We start from the raw sequence: 20556 nt of genomic DNA on the forward strand, positions 1-20556 counted from the left end.
ACGGAACTCTGGGCCAGGACACTCTTGGCCAATAGTAGCTACACAAGGACCACCTGTCCAGCGACTCCCAGAAGCTGATCTTTGTCCCAGCCACAGGGTGATCAAGCCTGGCAACTACTCTGTGTCTGGCCTGACCCTGAAGTCCATCCCTAATGATCATGTCCTCTCTGGGCTAAGTTGAACATTTCAGGAACTCACTCCTGTTCTCTGTCTCTCACTAATTTCTGGTGGTGCCATTGCTGTCAACACACAGGGAGATGGAGAAGACAAGAAACAAGAAAGTAGCTCCTCTGTCCAGGCTTTTGGGAAGATGGCCAATGTTCAGGCCAGCCATGAAGTCGGAGCTCAACTCCTCCTTCAGATGAGGCTTGAACATTCCGGCCGTGCCCAGGTGATGTAGAACTGACTCTCCTGATGTTGCACCTTGGCTTCCCTCGTGGCTTTGCTGCCCTCATGCCTTCCTTCTGCTCCTCCAAATCATGTTCCTCTGCAGGCCCAGGCCAAGGCTGTAGCCTGCTGTCTCTCACATAGAGCCCAACGGGCAGCTGTCTATGAATTTTTAGAGCCCCAATGTTGGTAACGCTGATTTGTACCTTTAATCCCTCACAGCAGAAAGCCCCCTGAGTACCACAAAAAACTATATTCTAGAGATTAAAGATGACTAGGGGAATCGGGTTATGAGGAGACAGTTTCTGAGGTTAGTGAAGGACATTTTAAAATCACACCAGCCTGATTGTTTTACAATGTGGGATAAGTAATGACACCTACACAGCAATCAAATTTGATTTATACACAATACGTTTCCACCAAATGCATACTCCAAGAAAAAACTCAAGCTAAATTTGGCGGAGTTTATATTCCTATTCACCGAAACCAACTGCGTTCACTTGTTTTGTTTTTGTTTTTTTTTTGCAACAGCCTTCAGAAACAAACAAGCACCTTTGCCAACAGTCGGTTGAATGGGGACATCGTGGAGCCTCTGCAGTACCACAGCCGAGTTTGCTTTCCCACCTGCAGTGCATGAGCCACCCTCCATCATGCTAGGAAGGCAAGTGCTCACCCTGCCTCTCAGACCCTAGGGCAAACCCCTTGGTTTTCTTTTCATGTTGTAGTTTCTGAGCCGAGCACACAGAAACCATGACTAGGCTGAGGGATACAAGGCTGAAACTCTATATGACCCTGGAATTATCCATTCTGGGCCCCATTATCTTATGGTCAATATGAGGCCTCAGTGGAGAAAGTTGGGGTGATTTCACCCCAACCCCAGCTGCAGGCTCCTCTCTTCTCAGTTTCCCAGCAGAACTCGCTGTAGCATGAGGCTGCTCCAGGGTCTAAATGCACAGGAAGAAGCCCTGCCCCACTCTCCCTGCTCAAGATGGGTGGTGGAGGGTCAGTTCTGAGGGCTTTGGTAGAAAAGGCTTGTAAAGGAGGGAAGGGGCTAGAGTGAGGTGTCATGACCACTCCAGTGGCAGAGGAAATAGAAAGGCCTGTGAAGAGGTGAGGTTTATTAGAAAATAAAGTATAGCAGGGAATTCTGAATGAAAAAATAAAATCAGCAGAGATCCTGACACAGTCCTGTTCTATGGGTGTGCGGTGAGAATTTGCCTGGGTGTGGAGAGGATTTCTTTTAGGTTAATTAAAGTGTCCTGTGCGTGAAATAAACTGTACACTTTGGAAGCTTACAAGTTAATTTTTTCATGTGCCTGCAACAGGACCGCAACGGTGACGGAAATCTCTGTTGAGAATGTGGACACTAGAAACTCTGGGGATATGTAGTACAGAAACCCACACACCCCCCTCCCAGACTCACTGACCACGGCACCACATGAATTCACAAAAGACATGGCAGGCCCCTTGCACGGGATCCCACCCCACCTTCAGAGAACACAGTTGCTCCCGGGGACTGCAGAATGTGGCCACTGTTTCTTATCTAGAAAAACCATTTCTCCCATCACAGTCTAGGTCCTCATTCACAACATGAAGCTCAGCTCAGGCTGCCTGTCTACAGGAAAGCCTGTGAGACAGGGCCACATTCCTCAACATCTGGATTACTCATCAGTATGAGAGGGGTTCCCCAGTACGTACCACGTTGTGGAACTCCCAAGGATGTCTGTAATGACAGAAAATCAATTGCTATGAGCATCAGACCATGCTGTGTCCTGTGAGCACAGGACTTTTCTTCGCTTAGTGACATTACAAAACAAGATGGAAAACCCGTGTTCAAAGGAACCCCAAAGAAGCGAACAAATCGACTCATACTACAGACACACATTTTTCTCAGAGGATGTTTCCTCTGAAGTCCATGTTGGTTGGCAAGTAGCTGATTTTGCTCCAAAGAGAACAAAATGGGTAAGGCTCACTGCTACACAACGGGTGACTGATGCTGTCATTTTCTCCCACTGTCTTAAATCAAGCCTCAGTGGGGACAGACTCTCACTTACCATTTCCCCCAAGGACACTGTGTAACTAAGATACATATTGTCAGATTCTCATATCTTAATTTAATCCAAATAAGATAAAGCTAAGAAAGCAACAGTTTTTTCTCAGACAAATCCAGGTGGCCTGACCTTCATCGCCTCTGGGTACTTCTTCCATATGCTGTATAGGTGGAGCTCCCGTAGTCGCCGTATTTGCCGTTTCATCTCAACTAGGAGGACACAGAGTGACCGTCAGCACCTTGGTGGTGGCGCTCATGAACAATTCAGTAACACTGCTTGAGGTGGGCTTGGGAGGAGGGTAGCAGGCACAGGAGAGATGCAGGAAGAAAGAGAATCAGGGCCTTTGGCTTCCTAGCTCCAGGCCGCCTCATAAACATATAATAGCCAATCTCAAACAGTGCACACCACGCAGTGCAGGCTGTGTGTCCCTGGCAGCCTCTTAGGGCTCCTCCTTCCTAATCTGAACTGAGCTAACTTGCCCTCTTATTGATCCCTGCCAAAGTCATTTCCTCCTCACAATCCACATGTGCTGCTGATCTGTTTATCATCCCTTCTAGAAGATTTTGTACTAAACAAGAGGTAACCTTTCTTAAAATAGGAGATTTAATTCTAGCCAAAAGATTTTATTACTAACTTTCTGTTACAAGGCAAATAAACAGAGATTTGAAAATACTCTATTATCCTACCATTTAACGATGACCCCTACTTAGCATGTGATATTTGTTCTTCCGCTCTTCCTTTTCAACACCATGTGTGTGCACCATGGAGTTCACTGCTGCTCATGCTCACACTGACTCCAGCACTGGGACAGCCTGTCATGGGGAGCAGCGAGGCGGGGCAAGGGGTGGGCACTGACCCTCTCCAACCCAGCTGTGCAGAGATTCCAGCAGGGAAAATGGGTGCCAGGCTAACACCCAAGTTGAGTCTTGAGATTTTATTGGATGCTATGTGTTGGGATTGGTTTCCACTGAATTTCTAAGACTTGCGGTGATTATCTCATTAAATACAATAGAGTATGGCACTGATTATTGTCTGCTTTTGAACAGGAGCTGAGGAATGACCTCAACGCTGTAGACCAAAAGCCTGAGGACTCTGTGTGTTTTACATTAATGATCACACTAAAGCCCACAGTGCAATGTACCTACTCAAACAAACCCTGGGTTAGCTGACCATTGAGACCATCCGATAATGATAGTGTTTGGGATCTGAATAGGTTTTCATTCTTCCAGCACACAGAAGTGCTGGAATAACTTGGCCTAGCAAGAAATTATACCAGGGCTTTGTGACAAATTCAGTGTAGTAGCCCATGGCATTAACCTTCCGCTCATTCCCGAGTTCACATGTGCCTCTTCCATTTAAAAGACCAAGAGCTTGGGAAATTCAACTCTGCAGCATGTCCATCTGAGGACTGGGGATATTAAACTTATCTTCAGGTACAGCTGTGGTGGACGATGAATGGGTAGCTGAGTAGCTGGTATTACAGACAGGTGCTCCCTGCGTAGCTGGTATTAAAGACATGTGCTTCCTGAGTAGCTGGTATTAGAGACATGTGCTCCCATGCCCAGCTAATTTTGTATTTTTAGTAGAGATGGGGTTTCTCCATGTTGATCAGGCTGGTCTTGAACTCCTGACCTTAGGTGATCCACCCTCCTTGGCCTCCCAAAGCACTGGGATTACAGGCATGAGCCACCGTCTCCAGCCAGAACATTTTGTACGAGGTAAAAAGCAACCTTTCTTCAAAGAGGTGATATAATTCTAGCCAAAATATTCTACATATTCACTAACCTTTTGTTTCAAAGAAGACTAAACCAAGATTTGAAAATACTCAATTATCCTACCATTTAAAGATGACCTCTACTTGGCCTGTGATATTTGTCCTTCTGCTCTTTCTTTTAACACTGTGTGTGTGTGTCATGGGGCCCGCTGTTGCTCATACTCACACTGGCTCCAGGAATGGGACAGCCCTTCATGGGTGACAGCAGGTGGGGGCGCTGACCCTCTGTTACCCAGCTGTGCAGAGATTCCAGCAGACGAGATGGGCACCAGGCTAACAGCCAATTGGCTCTGTGAGATCTTGTTGGGTGCTGTGTCTTGGGTATGTGTGCTACTGAATTGGAGCATTTCTAACGTTTCTGGTGATGATCTCATTAAATATAATAGAATATATCTCTGAATGTTCTCTGCCCTTGACCAGGAACTGACCAAAGGCCTGGCAGCTCCCTCTGTATGTTTCATATTAATGACCGCACCCAAGTTCACTGTACAATGAACCTACTCAAACTCTGGGTCAGCTGACCATTGAGACCATTCTATTGTGGTATACAGTGCTGGAGATCTTTATAGGCCAACATACTTCCACATACACATAGATGCTAAGGACTCTCTGACATGGTGACAAGTTACACCAGGGCCATGTTATAACTTCAGACTAGTAGCCCACAGCATCACCCTTCCACCCATTCCCGAGTTCATCTATGCCATTTCCATTTAGGAGACCAAAAGCCTGAAAAATTCATCTCTACATCATCTCCATGTGAGGACTTGGGATATTAAACTTACCTTCAGCTACAGCTGTGGTGAGGAATGAATGGGTTGATTTTTTGCAAAAATGCAGTGGTGATCAAATTTTGTTTCTAGAATATCAATCTTTGTGTTGTGCTTTGCATATGGGAACGTATTTTCTGGGGAAAAGCACACAAACTCGCAGAGACATTCACAATCATTCCACATTGACTCATTCCTCCATACCTCCCAACTCTGATTCACAACACCCTCTTCTATCCAAATGACCCTGTTCCTTCCAAGCACCAGAGTCAACGGTCACATCTCTTGACCAGGTTCTTCACTTGTCAAGACAAAAGTGCTTGAACCACATTTCTGGCAGGAAGTTCAAACCAGAGTGGCTCTCCAGAAAAAATGAGGCAAGAAAGTGTCACCTTTGTCAACACTAGAATTTTTCCTCAGCATAGGGGTGATTCCAGAATACGTACTGTCTCTCTCTGTGTCTTTGTCCACCTGCATTTAGAGAAAAACAAAACACTACAAGGGTCAGACCATGCTGTGTCCTGTGTGCACAGGTTTTCCTTTTCCCTCCCTCCCTTCCTTTTCTCTTTCTTTTTCTTTCTCTTTCTTTCTTTCCTTTCTTTTTCTTTCTTTCTCTTTTTCTCTTTCCTTCCTTCTTTCTTTCCCTTCCTTCTTTCTCTTCCTTCTTCCCTTCCCTTCTTCCTTCCTTCCTGCCTCTCTCTCTCTCTCTCTCCCCTACTCCCTCTCTCCCTTCCTCTCTCCCTTTCTTTGCTGGAATTTCGCTCTGTCACCCAGGCTGGAGTACAGTGTCATGATCATGGCTCACTGCAACATCCGCCTCCTGGCCTCAAGCGATCCTGCTCCCTTAGCCTCCCCAGTAGCTGAGATTACAGTAGCCGGTCAGCATGCCCAGCTAATTTTTGTATTTGTAGTAGAGATGGGGTTTCACCATACAAGTCTTTTCTTTACTTGGTGACATTAGAAAAGCAGATGGGAGACAGTGGTTGAGGCAATGGTCCTAAGGCCTCGAAGGCACTTCTGGAAAGGCACAAGATTTTTATGCAAGACTTTCAAGATTGTTTTGGTTGTATAGTCACAATGTTGTAAGAAGAAAGCTTTTCCCCTAAAAAAAATTCTTTCTGCCATACAGTTCATAACTGAAGGTGTCATCTAAGAATGCCATCTGAGATCATTTCTTACCTGGTAATGACCCTCACATTTTCCCACCAAAATATTCTGTAAGTCATCTATAATGTACATGGTAAGATTTTCATATCTCAATTCAAATAAAATAAAAAAGAACCAAGAGCAACAAAATTTCCATCTCAGAAACATAAAGAAGAACTTACCATATGAACGCCCGGGACATCTTCAGATGAAGCTTCCTGCACCAGGTCCTCATCGTAATCTAGGAAACACAGAGTAACTGTCATCATGTTGGTTCTACTGAAGGAATCCCTTAGGCAACCTTGGATGCTAAGGACAGGGGGCTGGCATGTGTAAAGGAGGTGGGTTAAGGGTAGAAACTTGGCTGCCACTGGGACACCCTCCTGGGTGATGAGGGAAGGCAAATGAGACCATCAGGAAAGCCACAGAAGTCAGGACCTGGTTCTCTGGCTAAGCCCCCACACCACTGCGAAAAAGGCAGAGTTCACACAGGGTGGCACACAAATGCACTGCTGATTTCATGACAGTGTCCCATCACCCCCTTGTGCATTTTGAGGCCTGGTAAATTTCTTTTGTTGTTGAAATGTTATAATGGCATTTATCTTTCCTTGATCTACATATGCTCCTCCTGTACTTATCATCCATTTAATTGGCTTTAAAATCAGTATTGTGGCCAAAATACATCGTATTTATTATTTTAATAATCAAGTGCACACTTCAGGGGCACCAGTGCCATTCACAATTCTGTGCAGTAAACTAAATGTAATCCAAATCCAGATGTCTTACTTTCCACCTTAGGAAACTAGAGAAAAAAGTATAGTGTAATGTAAACCAGGCAACCCTCCTCCCCCAAAATATAACAATATTTGCAGAAATCAATGTAATAGAAATAATAAAATAAAGAAACTCAACAAAACCAAAAGCTGCTTCTTAGAAAAGATCAATAGAATTGGTAAACCTCCAGCAAGGCTAATCACAAAGAAAATACAGAAGACACGATGTACAAACAATATGAATAGAAGAGGAATTATCCTTGCTGATCCCATGATCATTAAGAAAATAATCACAGAATACTTTCAACAAATCTATGCCTGCAATTTTTTAAGTGCAGGAGTGAAAGTCTATTGAAAAGTTTGAGAGTAGGAATGACCGGAAGCACAGTAGCCTTTGATGAGAACCAAGCAGGCAACTTGTCAGATTCAAGTGTCTACACCCACAAATTTCCTAGCTTAGATGAAATGGACAAATGCCTTCAAAGGGAGAAACTACCATAACCACCCAAAGGAGAGACAGATAATCTGAGTAGGCCTCTATCATTATAGAATTTAATCAGGAAGTAATAACTTAAAAAAAAATGCCCACATAATTGTACTGGTGAATTCTGCCTAACACAATGGAAAACATAGTCTTACCAGCAAGTGATCCAAATTCTACATATTTACCCAGCTAAATTAGAAAATTATGTTCATCTTAAAATCTGCACAAGAATGTGGGCAGCTTTATTCATAATTACCCAAATTGGAAGCAGCTGAGATGGTCTTCAGGCAGTGAGTGAACCAACTAACCCTGTTCGATGAAACCAATGGACTATTGTTCACTGATAAGAATTATTAAGCTGTTAAGCTTCAAAACGATACAAAAGATCTTACATGTATATTGCTAAGTAAAATAAGTTAGTTATACGTAGCTACATACTCTATGATTCCAACTCTATAAAATTCTGGAAAAGGAAACCTATAGAGGCAGTAAAATCATCCATAGTTGTCAGGAATCCTCAGAAAAGGAGAGGAATTAGTAGATGCAGCTCAGGTCATGTTTAGGATGTGAAATTATTCCGTCAGGGTGACAAAAGACATTGTCAGTTTGTCAAAACCCATAGGCTGGACAACACAGAGTGAACCTTGATGCTAACCCTAGATTTCTGTTCATAAGAATGTATCACTATTGGCTCAGTCATTGTTACGAGCGTTATCACACTCACAAAGATGGGATCACCAAAAAACACTGAGGAAGGTGGGTATATGGAAATTTTTGTTGCCACTTCCTCCATTTTTCGGTTACTTCCAAACAGTTTGAAGTGATGTCCATTACTTTACAAACCTGGCAACACCGTCTCAGAAAAAGATCCTTTTTAATTAATGTTTTAACAATCAGCAAAATGTCTACAATTTGCACTGAGATGTTATTTACTATTAAAAGTAAACCCAAATCTGGAATGGAAATACACCTTTACTCCTCTGGTTGTAGCACTAGTGATTGACTTAACACATTTAAATACGCACACATGAAATAAAGAATATAGCATCGCAATTTTATAATTGTCTGAAATATGAGACACTGAAGAATCTAGAAATCATATCATGAATGAACTGAATGACTGAATTTCCACAACACCTTCCATTGATGCAATTCTAGGGTATATATGGCCGGGATGCCAGTGATGCCAGTGATAGGTGATTGGCTTCTCACGCTCGCGGTGGCAGACGGTGGATTCCCCTGGCATCTTAGGATACACTATTTGATCCTCGTCACAACACACTGGGAAATGAATTAAAATAAAGACAGGTGTTGGTGTCTTGCCGCAAAAGATCAGAGAAATGAGTAATTATTTATTCACAGCTTAAATGTTTGATTCCATTGTTCATCATCTGCAGAGCAAAGCTCCCTGAATCTGAGTTGGGCTTCAGAAAGACTTGCACTGTGGGTTGCACGTATAAGTGTGCAGGCAAATGCCTGTATTGAGATGAGACATTACAGAAAGGTAGTAGATTGGAGTGACCAAGAGCATAGGGTCCGGAGCATAGGATCTGAGCTCAGGGACTTCTGAGAAGCTGCTAGAACCTGAGGAAGTTCTATAGATCCCTCTGTGCCTCCTAATGGCCTACGTTATGTTAACAGGGTAAGAATAGTTAAATGGACCTAAAGCCTTAAAACGGGTGCTTCCTAAGTGCCATAAAGTGTTCAATTATTTCATGTCTGGAAGAATAAGCCAGGCCCTTGGTAGTGGTTAATAGAGAAGCCACTTGGGGGACTCCAGGGCAGTGGAGGCTAAAATTCTTTTCATTCTTGACACGGGTCTCATGCTTTAGAACTCGTGAAAAGTTTTTGTTTGAATTTCCTGTGATGCCCACATCGGCCCAGAGAGATGGGCAGAGCAGGGGCTGCCACTCAGAGTTGACGGTTCAGGGAAGTGAAATGAAGAGATTTGAAGCGACCTGCCTAGGGTCACAACACTGACGAATGATAGATCTGGGACAAGAATTTGGTTGGTTTTCTGGGGACAGAGATCCCTGAATACCTGAGGCCTCTAAATCATGGCCTGGACCCTGAACCTGGAGCTCTTTCCACTCCCTTTCTCAATCCTCCTGCACCAAGGGCTCTTCAGGAAGGTTGATGTATTTGGAAGAGGTGGTGAGTCCAGAAAAAAGCCAAATCATTTAACAAAACAAAACTCCTGTCTCTAGGTTTTAACTCCTGGGCTAAAATATGGCACTTTCCTGCAAACGAAGCCTCTCTGAGGAACAAATTCAAATGTCTGGTCATCCTACCCATTGCCCTGTATTGTCAGCTGTCTGGCAGTGAGCACCCCTCCATGACCAACTGACCACAGCAAGGGACCAAGTTCTGCTTGGCCCCCAAGGTAGTTCGGAACTTAGGACATTCCAAACTAACTACCACTTGATGGCTGTGCCAAGAATAAACTTCCCTTCAACTGAACCATTCTGAAGAAGCAATTAATGGGAATTAACTGAAAATGTGGCCCCCCAGTGGATTTTTCAGCAGTTTATTCTGTATCTAGTCTATGAAAGAGTGTGTGTGGCGGGGGAGGCCGGGTGTGGTGGCTCACACCTGTATCCCAGCACTTTGGGAGGCCAAGGTGGGCAGATCACAAGGTCAGGAGTTCAAGACCAGCCTGGTCAATATGGTGAAACCCTGTCTCTACTAAAAATACAAAAATTAGCCAGGCATGGTGGCAGGCACCCGTAGTCCCAGCTACTTGGGAGGCTGAGGCAGGAGAATCGCTTGAACCTGGGATGCAGAGGTTGCAAAGAGCTGAGATTGTGCCACTGCACTCCAGCCTGGGTGACAGAATGAGACTCTGCCAAAAAAAAAAAAAAAAAGAAAAGTCCAGGCACTGTGGCTCATGCCTGTAATCCCGTCACTTTGGGAGGCCAAGGAAGGTGGATCAGGAGGTCAGGAGTTCAAGACCTCCCTTGCCAACATGGTAAAACCCTGTCTCTACTAAACATACGAAAATTAGCCAGGCGTGGTGGCGGATGCCTGTAATCCCAGCTACTCAGGAGGCTGAGGCAGGAGAATTGCTTAAACCTGGGAGGTGGAGGTTGCTGTGAGCCATTATCACACCACTGCATTCTAGCCTAGGCAACAGAGCAAGACTCTTCCAAAAAAAAAAAAAAAAAATTGGCATTGGAAACAGTGTATTTTCTAGAGAAAAGTATTTGAGGCAAAAATCTTGATAGAAGAATAAAAAAACACAAATTGAGTAATAAAACTCTGAAACATATTTATAAATCTGTAGACAAATAGGAGCTGGGGAAATAAAAAACAATCAGAATGACATTTAACGTACAGGAAAACTGGCTCATCTGAAGAAATTGCAGTCAGAAGATGGAAATGAACATACATACCTTCGAGGAAACAACTATAAACACATCCCATTGTGAGTCCTCTGAGACAACTAAGCTGCGTTTACTGCCAACGTTCAGTTGCCAGAATGGCAGTTAAAATGAAAGGCAAGACCTATATCATCAGATCACCTCAGCAACAGGTCACAGTAGAATTTTCGCAAGCATCCATGTCACAATATGGGGCCCAACTGCTGTGATCTAGACCAGTCCATTGTCACATCGACAAGGGGTCACTTAGACTCCGTGTTTCATTTCAAAAACTGAATCTCAGACACACAGTATTATTCTATGTGTATGAAACAAACATTAAAGGAGGAAAAAGATTTGCCTCTCAAATATATTTGATAGTGAAAATTTCAGGGTAAAGATAAGAAAAGCTAATACATTGAGAATAAAGGGAGATTCCAGGCTTGATGTGAAATGCCTTCCCTACCAATTTCTACTATTCCTGAGTCACCAGAGAGTCCTAGCTTCAACAATTCTAAACTAGCTCCAAATTACATTTAAAATGCATTAGTGTAACTTCAATTTTAAAGCCAATCTCTAACAATATAATTCATAGTAATTAAAAAAGATATGATTCAGTACAACTTTCCATCACTGTTGATTCATCACAAGTTTTAAGAACTATTAAATCAAATGGGTCATTAATGAGGCACAAAAACTACATTAATAGGGGGTGGAGCCAAGATGGCCGAATAGGAACAGCTCCAGTCTGCAGCTCCCAGCGTGAGCGATGCAGAATACGAATGATTTCCGCATTTCCAACTGAGGTACCGGGTTCATCTCATTGGGGATTGTCGGACAGTGGGTGCAGGACAGTGGGTGCAGCGCACCGAGTGTGAGCCGAAGCAGGGCAAGGCATTGCCTCACCCAGGAAGTGCAAAGGGTCAGGGAATTCCCTCCCCTAGCCAAGGAAAGGGATGACAGATGGCACCTGGAAAATCAGGTCACTCCCACCCTAATACTGCGCTTTTCCAATGGTCTTAGCCAACGGCACACCAGGAGATTATATCCTGCACCTGGCTCGGAGGGTCCTACGCCCATGGAGCCTCGCTCATTGCTAGCACAGCAGTCTGAGATCAAACTGCAAGGCTGCAGCAAGGCTGGGGGAGGTGCGCCCGCCATTGCCCAGGCTTGAGTAGGTAAACAAAGTGGCTGGGAAGCTCTAACTGGGTGGAGCCCACCGCAGCTCAAGGAGGCCTGCCTGCCTCTGTAGACTCCACCTCTGGGGGCAGGGCATAGCCAAACAAAAGGCAACAGAAACCTCTGCAGACTTAAATGTCCCTGTCTGACAGCTTTGAAGAGAGTAGTGGTTCTCCCAGCACACAATTTGAGATCTGAGAACGGACAGACTGCCTCCTCAAGTGGGTCCCTGACCCCCAAGTAGCCTAACTGGGAGGCACCACCCAGTAGGGGCAGACTGACACCTCACATGGCCGGCTACTCCTCTCACACAAAACTTCCAGAGGAACAACCAGGCAGCATCATTTGCTGTTCCTCAATATTCGCTGTTCTGCAGCCTCCACTGCTGACACCCAGGCAAACAAGGTCCGGAGTGGACCTCCAGCAAACTCCAACAGACCTGCAGCTGAGGGTCCTGGCTGTTAGAAGGATAACTAACAAACAGAGAAAGGACATCCACACCAAAACCCCATCTGTATCTCACCATCATCAAAGACCAAGGGTAGATAAAACCACAAAGATGGGGAAAGACAGAGCAGAAAAACTCAAAATTCTAAAAATCAGAGTGCCTCTCCTCCTCCAAAGGAACGCAGCTCCTCACCAGTAACGGGACAAAGCTGGATGGAGGATGACTTTGACAAGTAGAGGAGAAGGATTCAGATGATCAAACTTCCCCGAGCTAAAGCAGGAAGTTCAAACCAATGGCAAAGAAGTTAAAAACCTTGAAAAAAGATTAAATGAATGGCTAACTAGAATAACCAATGCAGAGAAGTCCTTAAATGACCTGATGGAGCTGAAAACCATGGCATGAGAACTATGTGACAAATGCACAAGCCTCAGTAGCCGATTCGATCAACTGGAAGAAAGGGTATCAGTGATGGAAGATCAAATGAATGAAATGAAGCGAGAAGAGAAGTTTAGAGAAAAAAGAATAAAAAGAAACAAACAAAGCCTCCAAGAAATATGGGACTATGTGAAAAGACCAAATCTATGTCTGATTGGTGTACCTGAAAGTGACGGGGAGAATGGAACCAAGTTGGAAAACACTCTTCAGGATATTATCCAGGAGAACTTCCCCAATCTAGCAAGGCAGGCCAACGTTCAAATTCAGGAAATACAGAGAACGCCACAAAGATACTCCTCGAGAAGAGCAACTCCAAGACACATAATTGTCAGATTCACCAAAGCTGAAATGAAGGAAAAAATGTTAAGGGCAGCCAGAGAGAAAGGTCGGGTTACCCACAAAGGGAAGCCCATCAGACTAACAGCTGATCTCTCGGCATAAACTCTACAAGCCAGAATAGAGTGGGGGCCAATATTCAACATTCTTAAAGAAAAGAATTTTCAACACAGAATTTCATATCCAGCCAAACGAAGCTTCATAAGTGAAGGAGAAATAAAATCCTTTACAGACAAGCAAATGCTGAGAGATTTTGTCACCACCAGGCCTGCCCTACAAGAGCTCCTGAAGGAAGCACTAAACATGGAAAGGAACAACCGGTACCAGCCACTGAAAAACCATGCCAAATTGTAAAGACCATCAAGGCCAGGAAGAAACTGCGTCAACTAACGAGCAAAATAACCAGCTAACATCATAATGACAGGATCAAATTCACACATAACAATATTAACCTTAAATGTAAATGGGCTAAATGCTCCAATTAAAAGACACAGACTGGCAAATTGGATAAAGAGTCAAGACCCATCAGTGTGCTATATTCAGGAAACCCATCTCATGTGCAGAGACACACATAGGCTCAGAATAAAGGGATGGAGGAAGATCTACCAAGCAAATGGAAAACAAAAAAAGGCAGGGGTTGCAATCCTAATCTCTGATAAAACAGACTTTAAACCAAGAAAGATCAAAATAGACAAAGAAGGCCATTACATAATGGTAAAGGGATCAATTCAACAAGAACAGCTAACTGTCCTAAATATATATGCACCCAATACAGGAGCACCCAGATTCATAAAGCAAGTCCTTAGAGACCTACAAAGAGACTTAGACTCCCACACATTAATAATGGGGGACTTTAACACCCCACTGTCAACATTAGACAGATCAACGAGACAGAAAGTTAACAAGGATATCCAGGAATTGAACTCAGCTCTGCACCAAGCAGACCTAATAGACATCTACAGAACTCTCCACCCCAAATCAACAGAATATACGTTCTTCTCAGAACCACATCGCACTTATTCCAAAATTGACCACATAGTTGGAAGTAAAGCTCTCCTCAGCAAATGTAAAAGAACAGAAGTTATAACAAACTGTCTCTCAGACCACAGTGCAATCAAACTAGAACTCAGGATTAAGAAACTCACTCAAAACCACTCAACTACATGGAAACTGAACAACCTGCTCCTGAATGACTACTGGGTACATAATGAAATGAAGGCAGAAATAAAGATCTTCTTTGAAACCAACGAGAACAAAGACACAACATACCAGAATCTCTGGGACACATTTAAAGCAGTGTGTTAGAGGGAAATTTATAGCACTAAATGCCCACAAGAGAAAGCAGGAAAGATCTAAAATTAACACCCTAACATCACAATTAAAAGAACTACAGAAGCAAGAGCAAACATATTCAAAAGCTAGCAGAAGCAAGAAATAACTAAGATCAGAGCAGAACTGAAGGAAACAGAGACACAAACAGCCCTTCAAAAAATCAATGAATCCAGGAGCTGGTTTTTTGAAAAGATCAACAAAAACAAAATTGATAGACTCCTAGCAAGACTAACAAGAAAAGAGAGAAGAATCAAATAGAGGCAATAAAAAATGATAAAGGGGAGATCACCACCGATCCCACAGAAATACAAATGACCGTCAGAGAATACTATAAACACCTCTACACAAATAAACTAGAAAAACTAGAAGAAATGGATAAATTCCTCGACACATACACCTTCCCAAGACTAAACCAAGAGGAAGTTGAATCTCTGAATAGACCAATAACAGGCTCTGAAATTGAGGCAATAATTAATAGCTTACCAACCAAAAAAAGTCCAGGACCAGATGGATTCACAGCCCAATTCTATCAGAGGTACAAGGAGGAGCTGGTACCATTCCTTCTGAAATTATTCCAATCAATAGAAATAGAGAGAATCCTCCCTAATTCATTTTATGAGGCCAGCATCATCCTGATACCAAAGCCTGGCAGAGACACAACAAAAAAAGAGAATTTTATACCCATATCCCTGATGAACATTGATGCAAAAATCCTCGATAAAATACTGGCAAACCGAATCCAGCAGCACATCAAAAAGCTTATCCAACACGATCAAGTGGGCTTCATCCCTGGGATGCAAGGCTGTTTCAACATACGCAAATCAATAAACGTAATCCGGCATATAAACAGAACCAAAGACAAAAACCACATGATTATCTCAATAGATGCAGAAAAGGCCTTTGACAAAATTCAACAGCCCTTCATGCTAAAAACTCTCAATAAATTAGTTATTGATGGGACGTATCTCAAAATAATAAGAGCTATGTATGCCAAACCCACAGCCAATATCATACTGAATGGGCAAAAACTGGAAGCATTCCCTTTGAAAACTGGCACAAGATAGGGATGCCCTCTCTCACCACTCCTCTTCGACATAGTGTTGGAAGTTCTGGCCAGGGCAATCAGGCAGGAGAAGGAAATAAAGGGTATTCAATTAGGAAAAGAGGAAGTCAAATTGTCCCTGTTTGCAAATGACATGATTGTATATCTAGAAAACCCCATCGTCTCAGCCCAAAATCTCCTTAAGCTGATAAGCAACTTCAGCAAAGTCTCAGGATACGAAATCAATGTACAAAAATCACAAGCATTCTTATACACCAATAACAGACAAACAGAGAGCCAAATCATGAGTGAACTCCCATTCACAATTGCTTCAAAGGGAATAAAATACCTAGGAATCCAACTTCCAAGGGATGTGAAGGATCTCTTCAAGGAGAACTACAAACCACTGCTCAATGAAATAAAAGAGGATACAAACAAATGGAAGAACATTCCATGCTCATGGGTAGAAAGAATCAATATTGTGAAAATGGCCATACTGCCCAAGGTAATTTATAGATTCAATGCCATCCCCATCAAGCTACCAATGACTTTCTTCACTGAATTGGAAAAAACTACTTTAAAGTTCATATGGAACCAAAAAGGAGCCCGCATCGCCAAGTCAATCCTAAGCCAAAAGGACAAAGCTGGAGGCATCACGCTACCTGACTTCAAACTATACTACAAGGCTACAGTAACCAAAACAGCATGGTACTGGTTCCAAAACAGAGATATAGACTAATGGAACAGAACAGAGCCCTCAGAAATAATGCCACATATCTACAAATATCTGATCTTTGACAAACCTGACAAAAACAAGAAATGGGGAAAGGATTCCCTATATAATAAATGGTGCTGGGAAAACTGGCTAGCCATATGTAGAAAGCTGAAACTAGATCCCTTCCTTACACCTTGTACAAAAATTAATTCAAGATGGATTAAAGACTTAAATGTTAGACTTAAACCATAAAAACCCTAGAAGAAAACCTAGGCATTACCATTCAGGACATAGGCATGGGCAAGGACTTCATGTTTAAAACACCAAAGGCAATGACAATGAAAGCCAAAATTAACAAATGGGATCTAATTAAACTAAAGAGCTTCTGCACAGAAAAGAAACTACCATCAGAGTGAACAGGCAACCTACAGAATGGGAGAAAAATTTTTGCAATCTACTCATCTGATAAAGGGCTAATATCCAGAATCTACAAAGAACTCAAACAAATTTACAAGAAAAAAACAACCCCATTAAGAAGTGGGCAAAGGATACGAAGAGACACTTCTCAAAAGAAGACATTTATGCAGCCAACAGACACATGAAAAAATGCTCATCATCACTGGCCATCAGAAAAATGCAAATCAAAACCACAATGACATACCATCTCACACCAGTTAGAATGGTGATCTTTAAAAAGTCAGGAAACGACAGGTGCTGGAGAGGATGTGGAGAAATAGGAACACTTTTACACTGTTGGTGGGACTGTAAACTAGTTCAACCATTGTGGAAGAGAGAGTGGCGATTCCTCAGGGATCTAGAACTAGAAATACCATTTGACCCAGCCATCCCATTACTGGGTATATACCCAGAGGATTATAAATCATGCTGCTATAAAGACATGCACACGTATGTTTATTGTGGCACTATTCACAATAGCAAAGACTTGGAACCAACCCAAATGTCCAACAATGATAGACTGGATTAAGAAAATGTGGCACATATACACCATGGAACACTGTGCAGCCATAAAAAATGATGAGTTCATGTCCTTTGTAGGGACATGGATGAAGCTGGAAACCATCATTCTCAGCAAACTATAGCAAGGACAAAAAACCAAATACCACATGTTCTCACTCATAGGTGGTAATTGAACAATGAGAACACATGCACACAGGAAGGGGAGCATCACACACCGGGGCCTGTTGTGGGGTGGGGGGTAGGGGGAGGGATAGCATTAGGAGATATACCTAATGTTAAATGACAAGTTAATGGGTGCAGCACACCAACATGGCACATGTATACATATGTAACAAACCTGCACGTTGTGCACATGTACCCTAAAACTTATAGTATAATAAACAAAAAATAAAAAATACAAAAAACAAACAAAACTGCATTAACATAGATGTTGCAATTTTTTTCAGGAATTATCTAATTGAAGGGGTGGTTAACAGAATTTGGGAAGGAACACATATTACCTGTGTAAATGGAGAATTTTAATTGTCAACAACTGAATAGAAAGTAGGGCAGGTGTGCACATATATATATACACATATATGAGAGAGAGTGAGAAAACTCAATTAAAAAATACTAGACCACAGATTTATATCTCTTAATGCCAAATTGGGAAAGACTTTTTTTTTTTTGAGATGGAGTCTCGCTCTGTCGCCCAGGCTGGAGTGCAGTGGCACGATCTCGGCTCACTGCAACCTCTGCCTCCCAGGTTCATGCCATTCTCCTGCCTCAGCCTACCGAGTAGCTGGGACTACAGGCGCCCGCCACTGTGCCCAGCTAATTTTTTGTATTTTTAGTAGAGACAGGGTTTCACCGTGTTATCCAGGATGGTGTCGATCTCTTGACCAAGTGATCCACCCGCCTCGGCCTCCCAAAGTGTTGGTATTACAGGCGTGAGCCACTGTGCCCAGCCCCTGGAAAAGACATTTTTAAAAACAGAATATGTTAGGAAGAATAAAAAGGAATGAGCATAAGGCTTTCCTTCCTGGTGCCACCTAAGTGTTCACAGTAAATGAAAAGAAATGAGTCTTTTACACTGGTAGCCAAAGTCCTTTGACAAAGCTTTGTCACGGTGTCAGTGCTATATGATTGTTCAATTAATAAATCTGGAAAGATGTGCAGAAACTTAACAGTTGTTACTTCCAGAGGCAGAAGCTGGCAGGCTACAGAAGAGGAAAAGACAAGTCCAGATTTCGGTGTGCATTCTTCTGTACCTCGTGAATGTCCTACAAGTGTGTTATTCCTGATGTCTTTACTGTCATTATTTTTAAATAAAAAAAACTAATACCCCCAAATGCTGGTAGAAAACAAACATTTCAATTTGCTAATGCTTCACAGGGACAAGAATTCAGGTAAGACACAGAAAAGATAGCTTATTGGTCCTTGTTGATGTCTGGGGACTGCAGAGAAGTCTTATGAAGCGGGACTGAATCCACAGCAGGAGGTTGGAATCATCTGGATATGCCGTCATGCACAGGTCTGCAGAGGAACTTGGGCTTGGCTGGAGAACTTACACGACTACCACCCACACTTCCACACCCGCTCAGCCCAGCTGCAGCAGCTTGGCCAAGATAATGGGCGCTCCTGCTCAAACGAGATTTCCCAGCTTTGGCGGAGTTCATCACCAGCCTCGCTAGCAGCGAATTCCCACTTCTATGCAAAGGAAACTGCCAACGAGGTTACAATCAATTTTTTTTTTTCCTAGAGTGAGACCTGGCTGGAAAAGGGCAGGCCATCCTAGTGGCCTGTGAATGACCTTGTGAGGGTCACCAGGCCCCCTCGGCTGCAGGGCTCCAGAGCCCTCCCCTGGCCGACTACATCATGCACTGGCCCTAGCCTGGGGTGATGAGGCCAAGGCATCACCAGCTTTGACCCTGATGCCTCTGGCCTGGGCAACTGTCCCCTGTGCACTCAGCAACGCACATGCTAATTTAATCCAATCTGTCAGCCCAGGCACCTGGAGCTGAAATGGCCTGCCCGCTTTTGCCCCACCCCAGCCCCTTTTCAACATTAACCTTGAGAGTCCGTGGTGCGTTCTTTGTGAGTGGGCCAGCTCCAGGTGCTTCACCCACATCGCGTACTTCATCAAAACCACTGTCAGAGGTAGGGCCTGTTAGGATCACTGTCTCACAGAGGAGGAAACTGAGGCAGAGACAGGGTAGGTACCCCAACTGAGGACACACAGAGAATAAGCTAGGATGGAACCTGCTGGCAGGCCCGGACTCCTCTGCTCAGTGACAGCCATGCAGAGAAGCCGGGGCACCTTAAGCTGCCATCCCTGTGCCACTTACCCACCTGCTTGTGGCCCAGGCCAAAAACATCCCCATAAATAACCATCCGCAGCTGCCCTCAGCCTCCTCTAGAAGGCAGGTGCCCCAGAAGCTTCCTCACAAGCTCTTTGACATTTCAGCGATATGCGGGTGGCTGAGGAGCCCTGAAACCAGGTGAAGGTCTGGGAAGGTGAGACGGGGGATTTAGCTCAGGCAGTGCCCTCCGGCAGGGGCAGGCACTGCAATGGGCACCTGCTTGGGAGGAACACCTGACGTGGTTTTCCCGATGCTCGATGCTCGGGGCCTCACACTCATCCTTGCTGGACATAGAGAACTAACTGAGCTTCGAGGGGTCCTTCCCTCAGCCCTGCCGGGTCCTGGTGCCACCAAACACTTAAGAATGTGGACGTGACAAAGTTAAAGAGGTGAGTGCCTGTGCACACCAGTGACATGGGACTTACAGCTGGGGATGGGTCAGGGCAGCCCTGGCGGAGCAGCTGCCATATGGGGCACCCCCTGCAGTGACAGTATCAGATGTGTCTCCACCTTCCCAGGGTAGACTGTGGGGTAAAGCTGGGCTCCTCTGAGACCCACTGCAGCTCTGGGGCAGAAAGGGGTCTGGATATATCGTCATCACAGGCTGAGAGGAGCAATGTGGGTGACGTGGCAGTCAAGGTCCCAGGCGGGGCTGACATGGACTCCGGAGCAGAGTCCAAGGGGAGCTTGGGAAGTGAGCACAAAAAGGCCTGAGGGTCTGTTGGGGTGGAGGGTAAAAAGAAATCTGGAAACCTCTAGAGCAGATTCCAGCCCAGCACAGACTGAAGGTCACACAAGCCCAGGGCACAGCCAGGCAGCCCAGTGCTGGGGCACAAGTCACCTGCATCTGCACACTGCTATACAACCTCAGAAACCTCAATTAAAACAGACCTCAACTTCAAGAGCAAAAATTTCCATAGCTGCTCTGGGCCCAGTGAGATGGCATGTGAACATGTGGCCTGGGGCCAAGGAGGATGGCTGTGGACACCTGGGCTAGGCCCAAGA

At 44.1% G+C, this 20556-nt stretch overlaps 1 protein-coding gene across 27 annotated transcripts in view; it reads right to left on the minus strand.

Annotated features, from left to right (window-relative positions):
• Positions 1–20556, minus strand: part of LOC112207927 (protein FAM153B) — a 72697-nt gene that overhangs the window by 31318 nt on the left and 20823 nt on the right. For 14 of the 27 annotated variants that reach the window (XM_063810914.1, XM_063810918.1, XM_063810902.1 and 11 more), the window contains 4 exons: positions 6311–6369; positions 5429–5453; positions 2568–2647; positions 2086–2110 (listed from right to left, as the gene is read on the minus strand). In XM_063810914.1, coding sequence (XP_063666984.1) covers positions 2086–2110; positions 2568–2647; positions 5429–5453; positions 6311–6313 — 133 coding nt within the window. In that variant the 5' untranslated portion in view covers positions 6314–6369. Of the gene's footprint in view, positions 1–2085; positions 2111–2567; positions 2648–5428; positions 5454–6310; positions 6370–8522; positions 8667–10777; positions 10950–18059; positions 18126–20556 lie in introns of those variants that run through there. The other 13 variants (XM_054685280.2, XM_054685295.2, XM_054685296.2 and 10 more) reach the window with 4 other exon arrangements.

Source organism: Pan troglodytes, chromosome 4 (assembly GCF_028858775.2).
Source record: "Pan troglodytes isolate AG18354 chromosome 4, NHGRI_mPanTro3-v2.0_pri, whole genome shotgun sequence".
NCBI lineage: Eukaryota > Metazoa > Chordata > Mammalia > Primates > Hominidae > Pan > Pan troglodytes.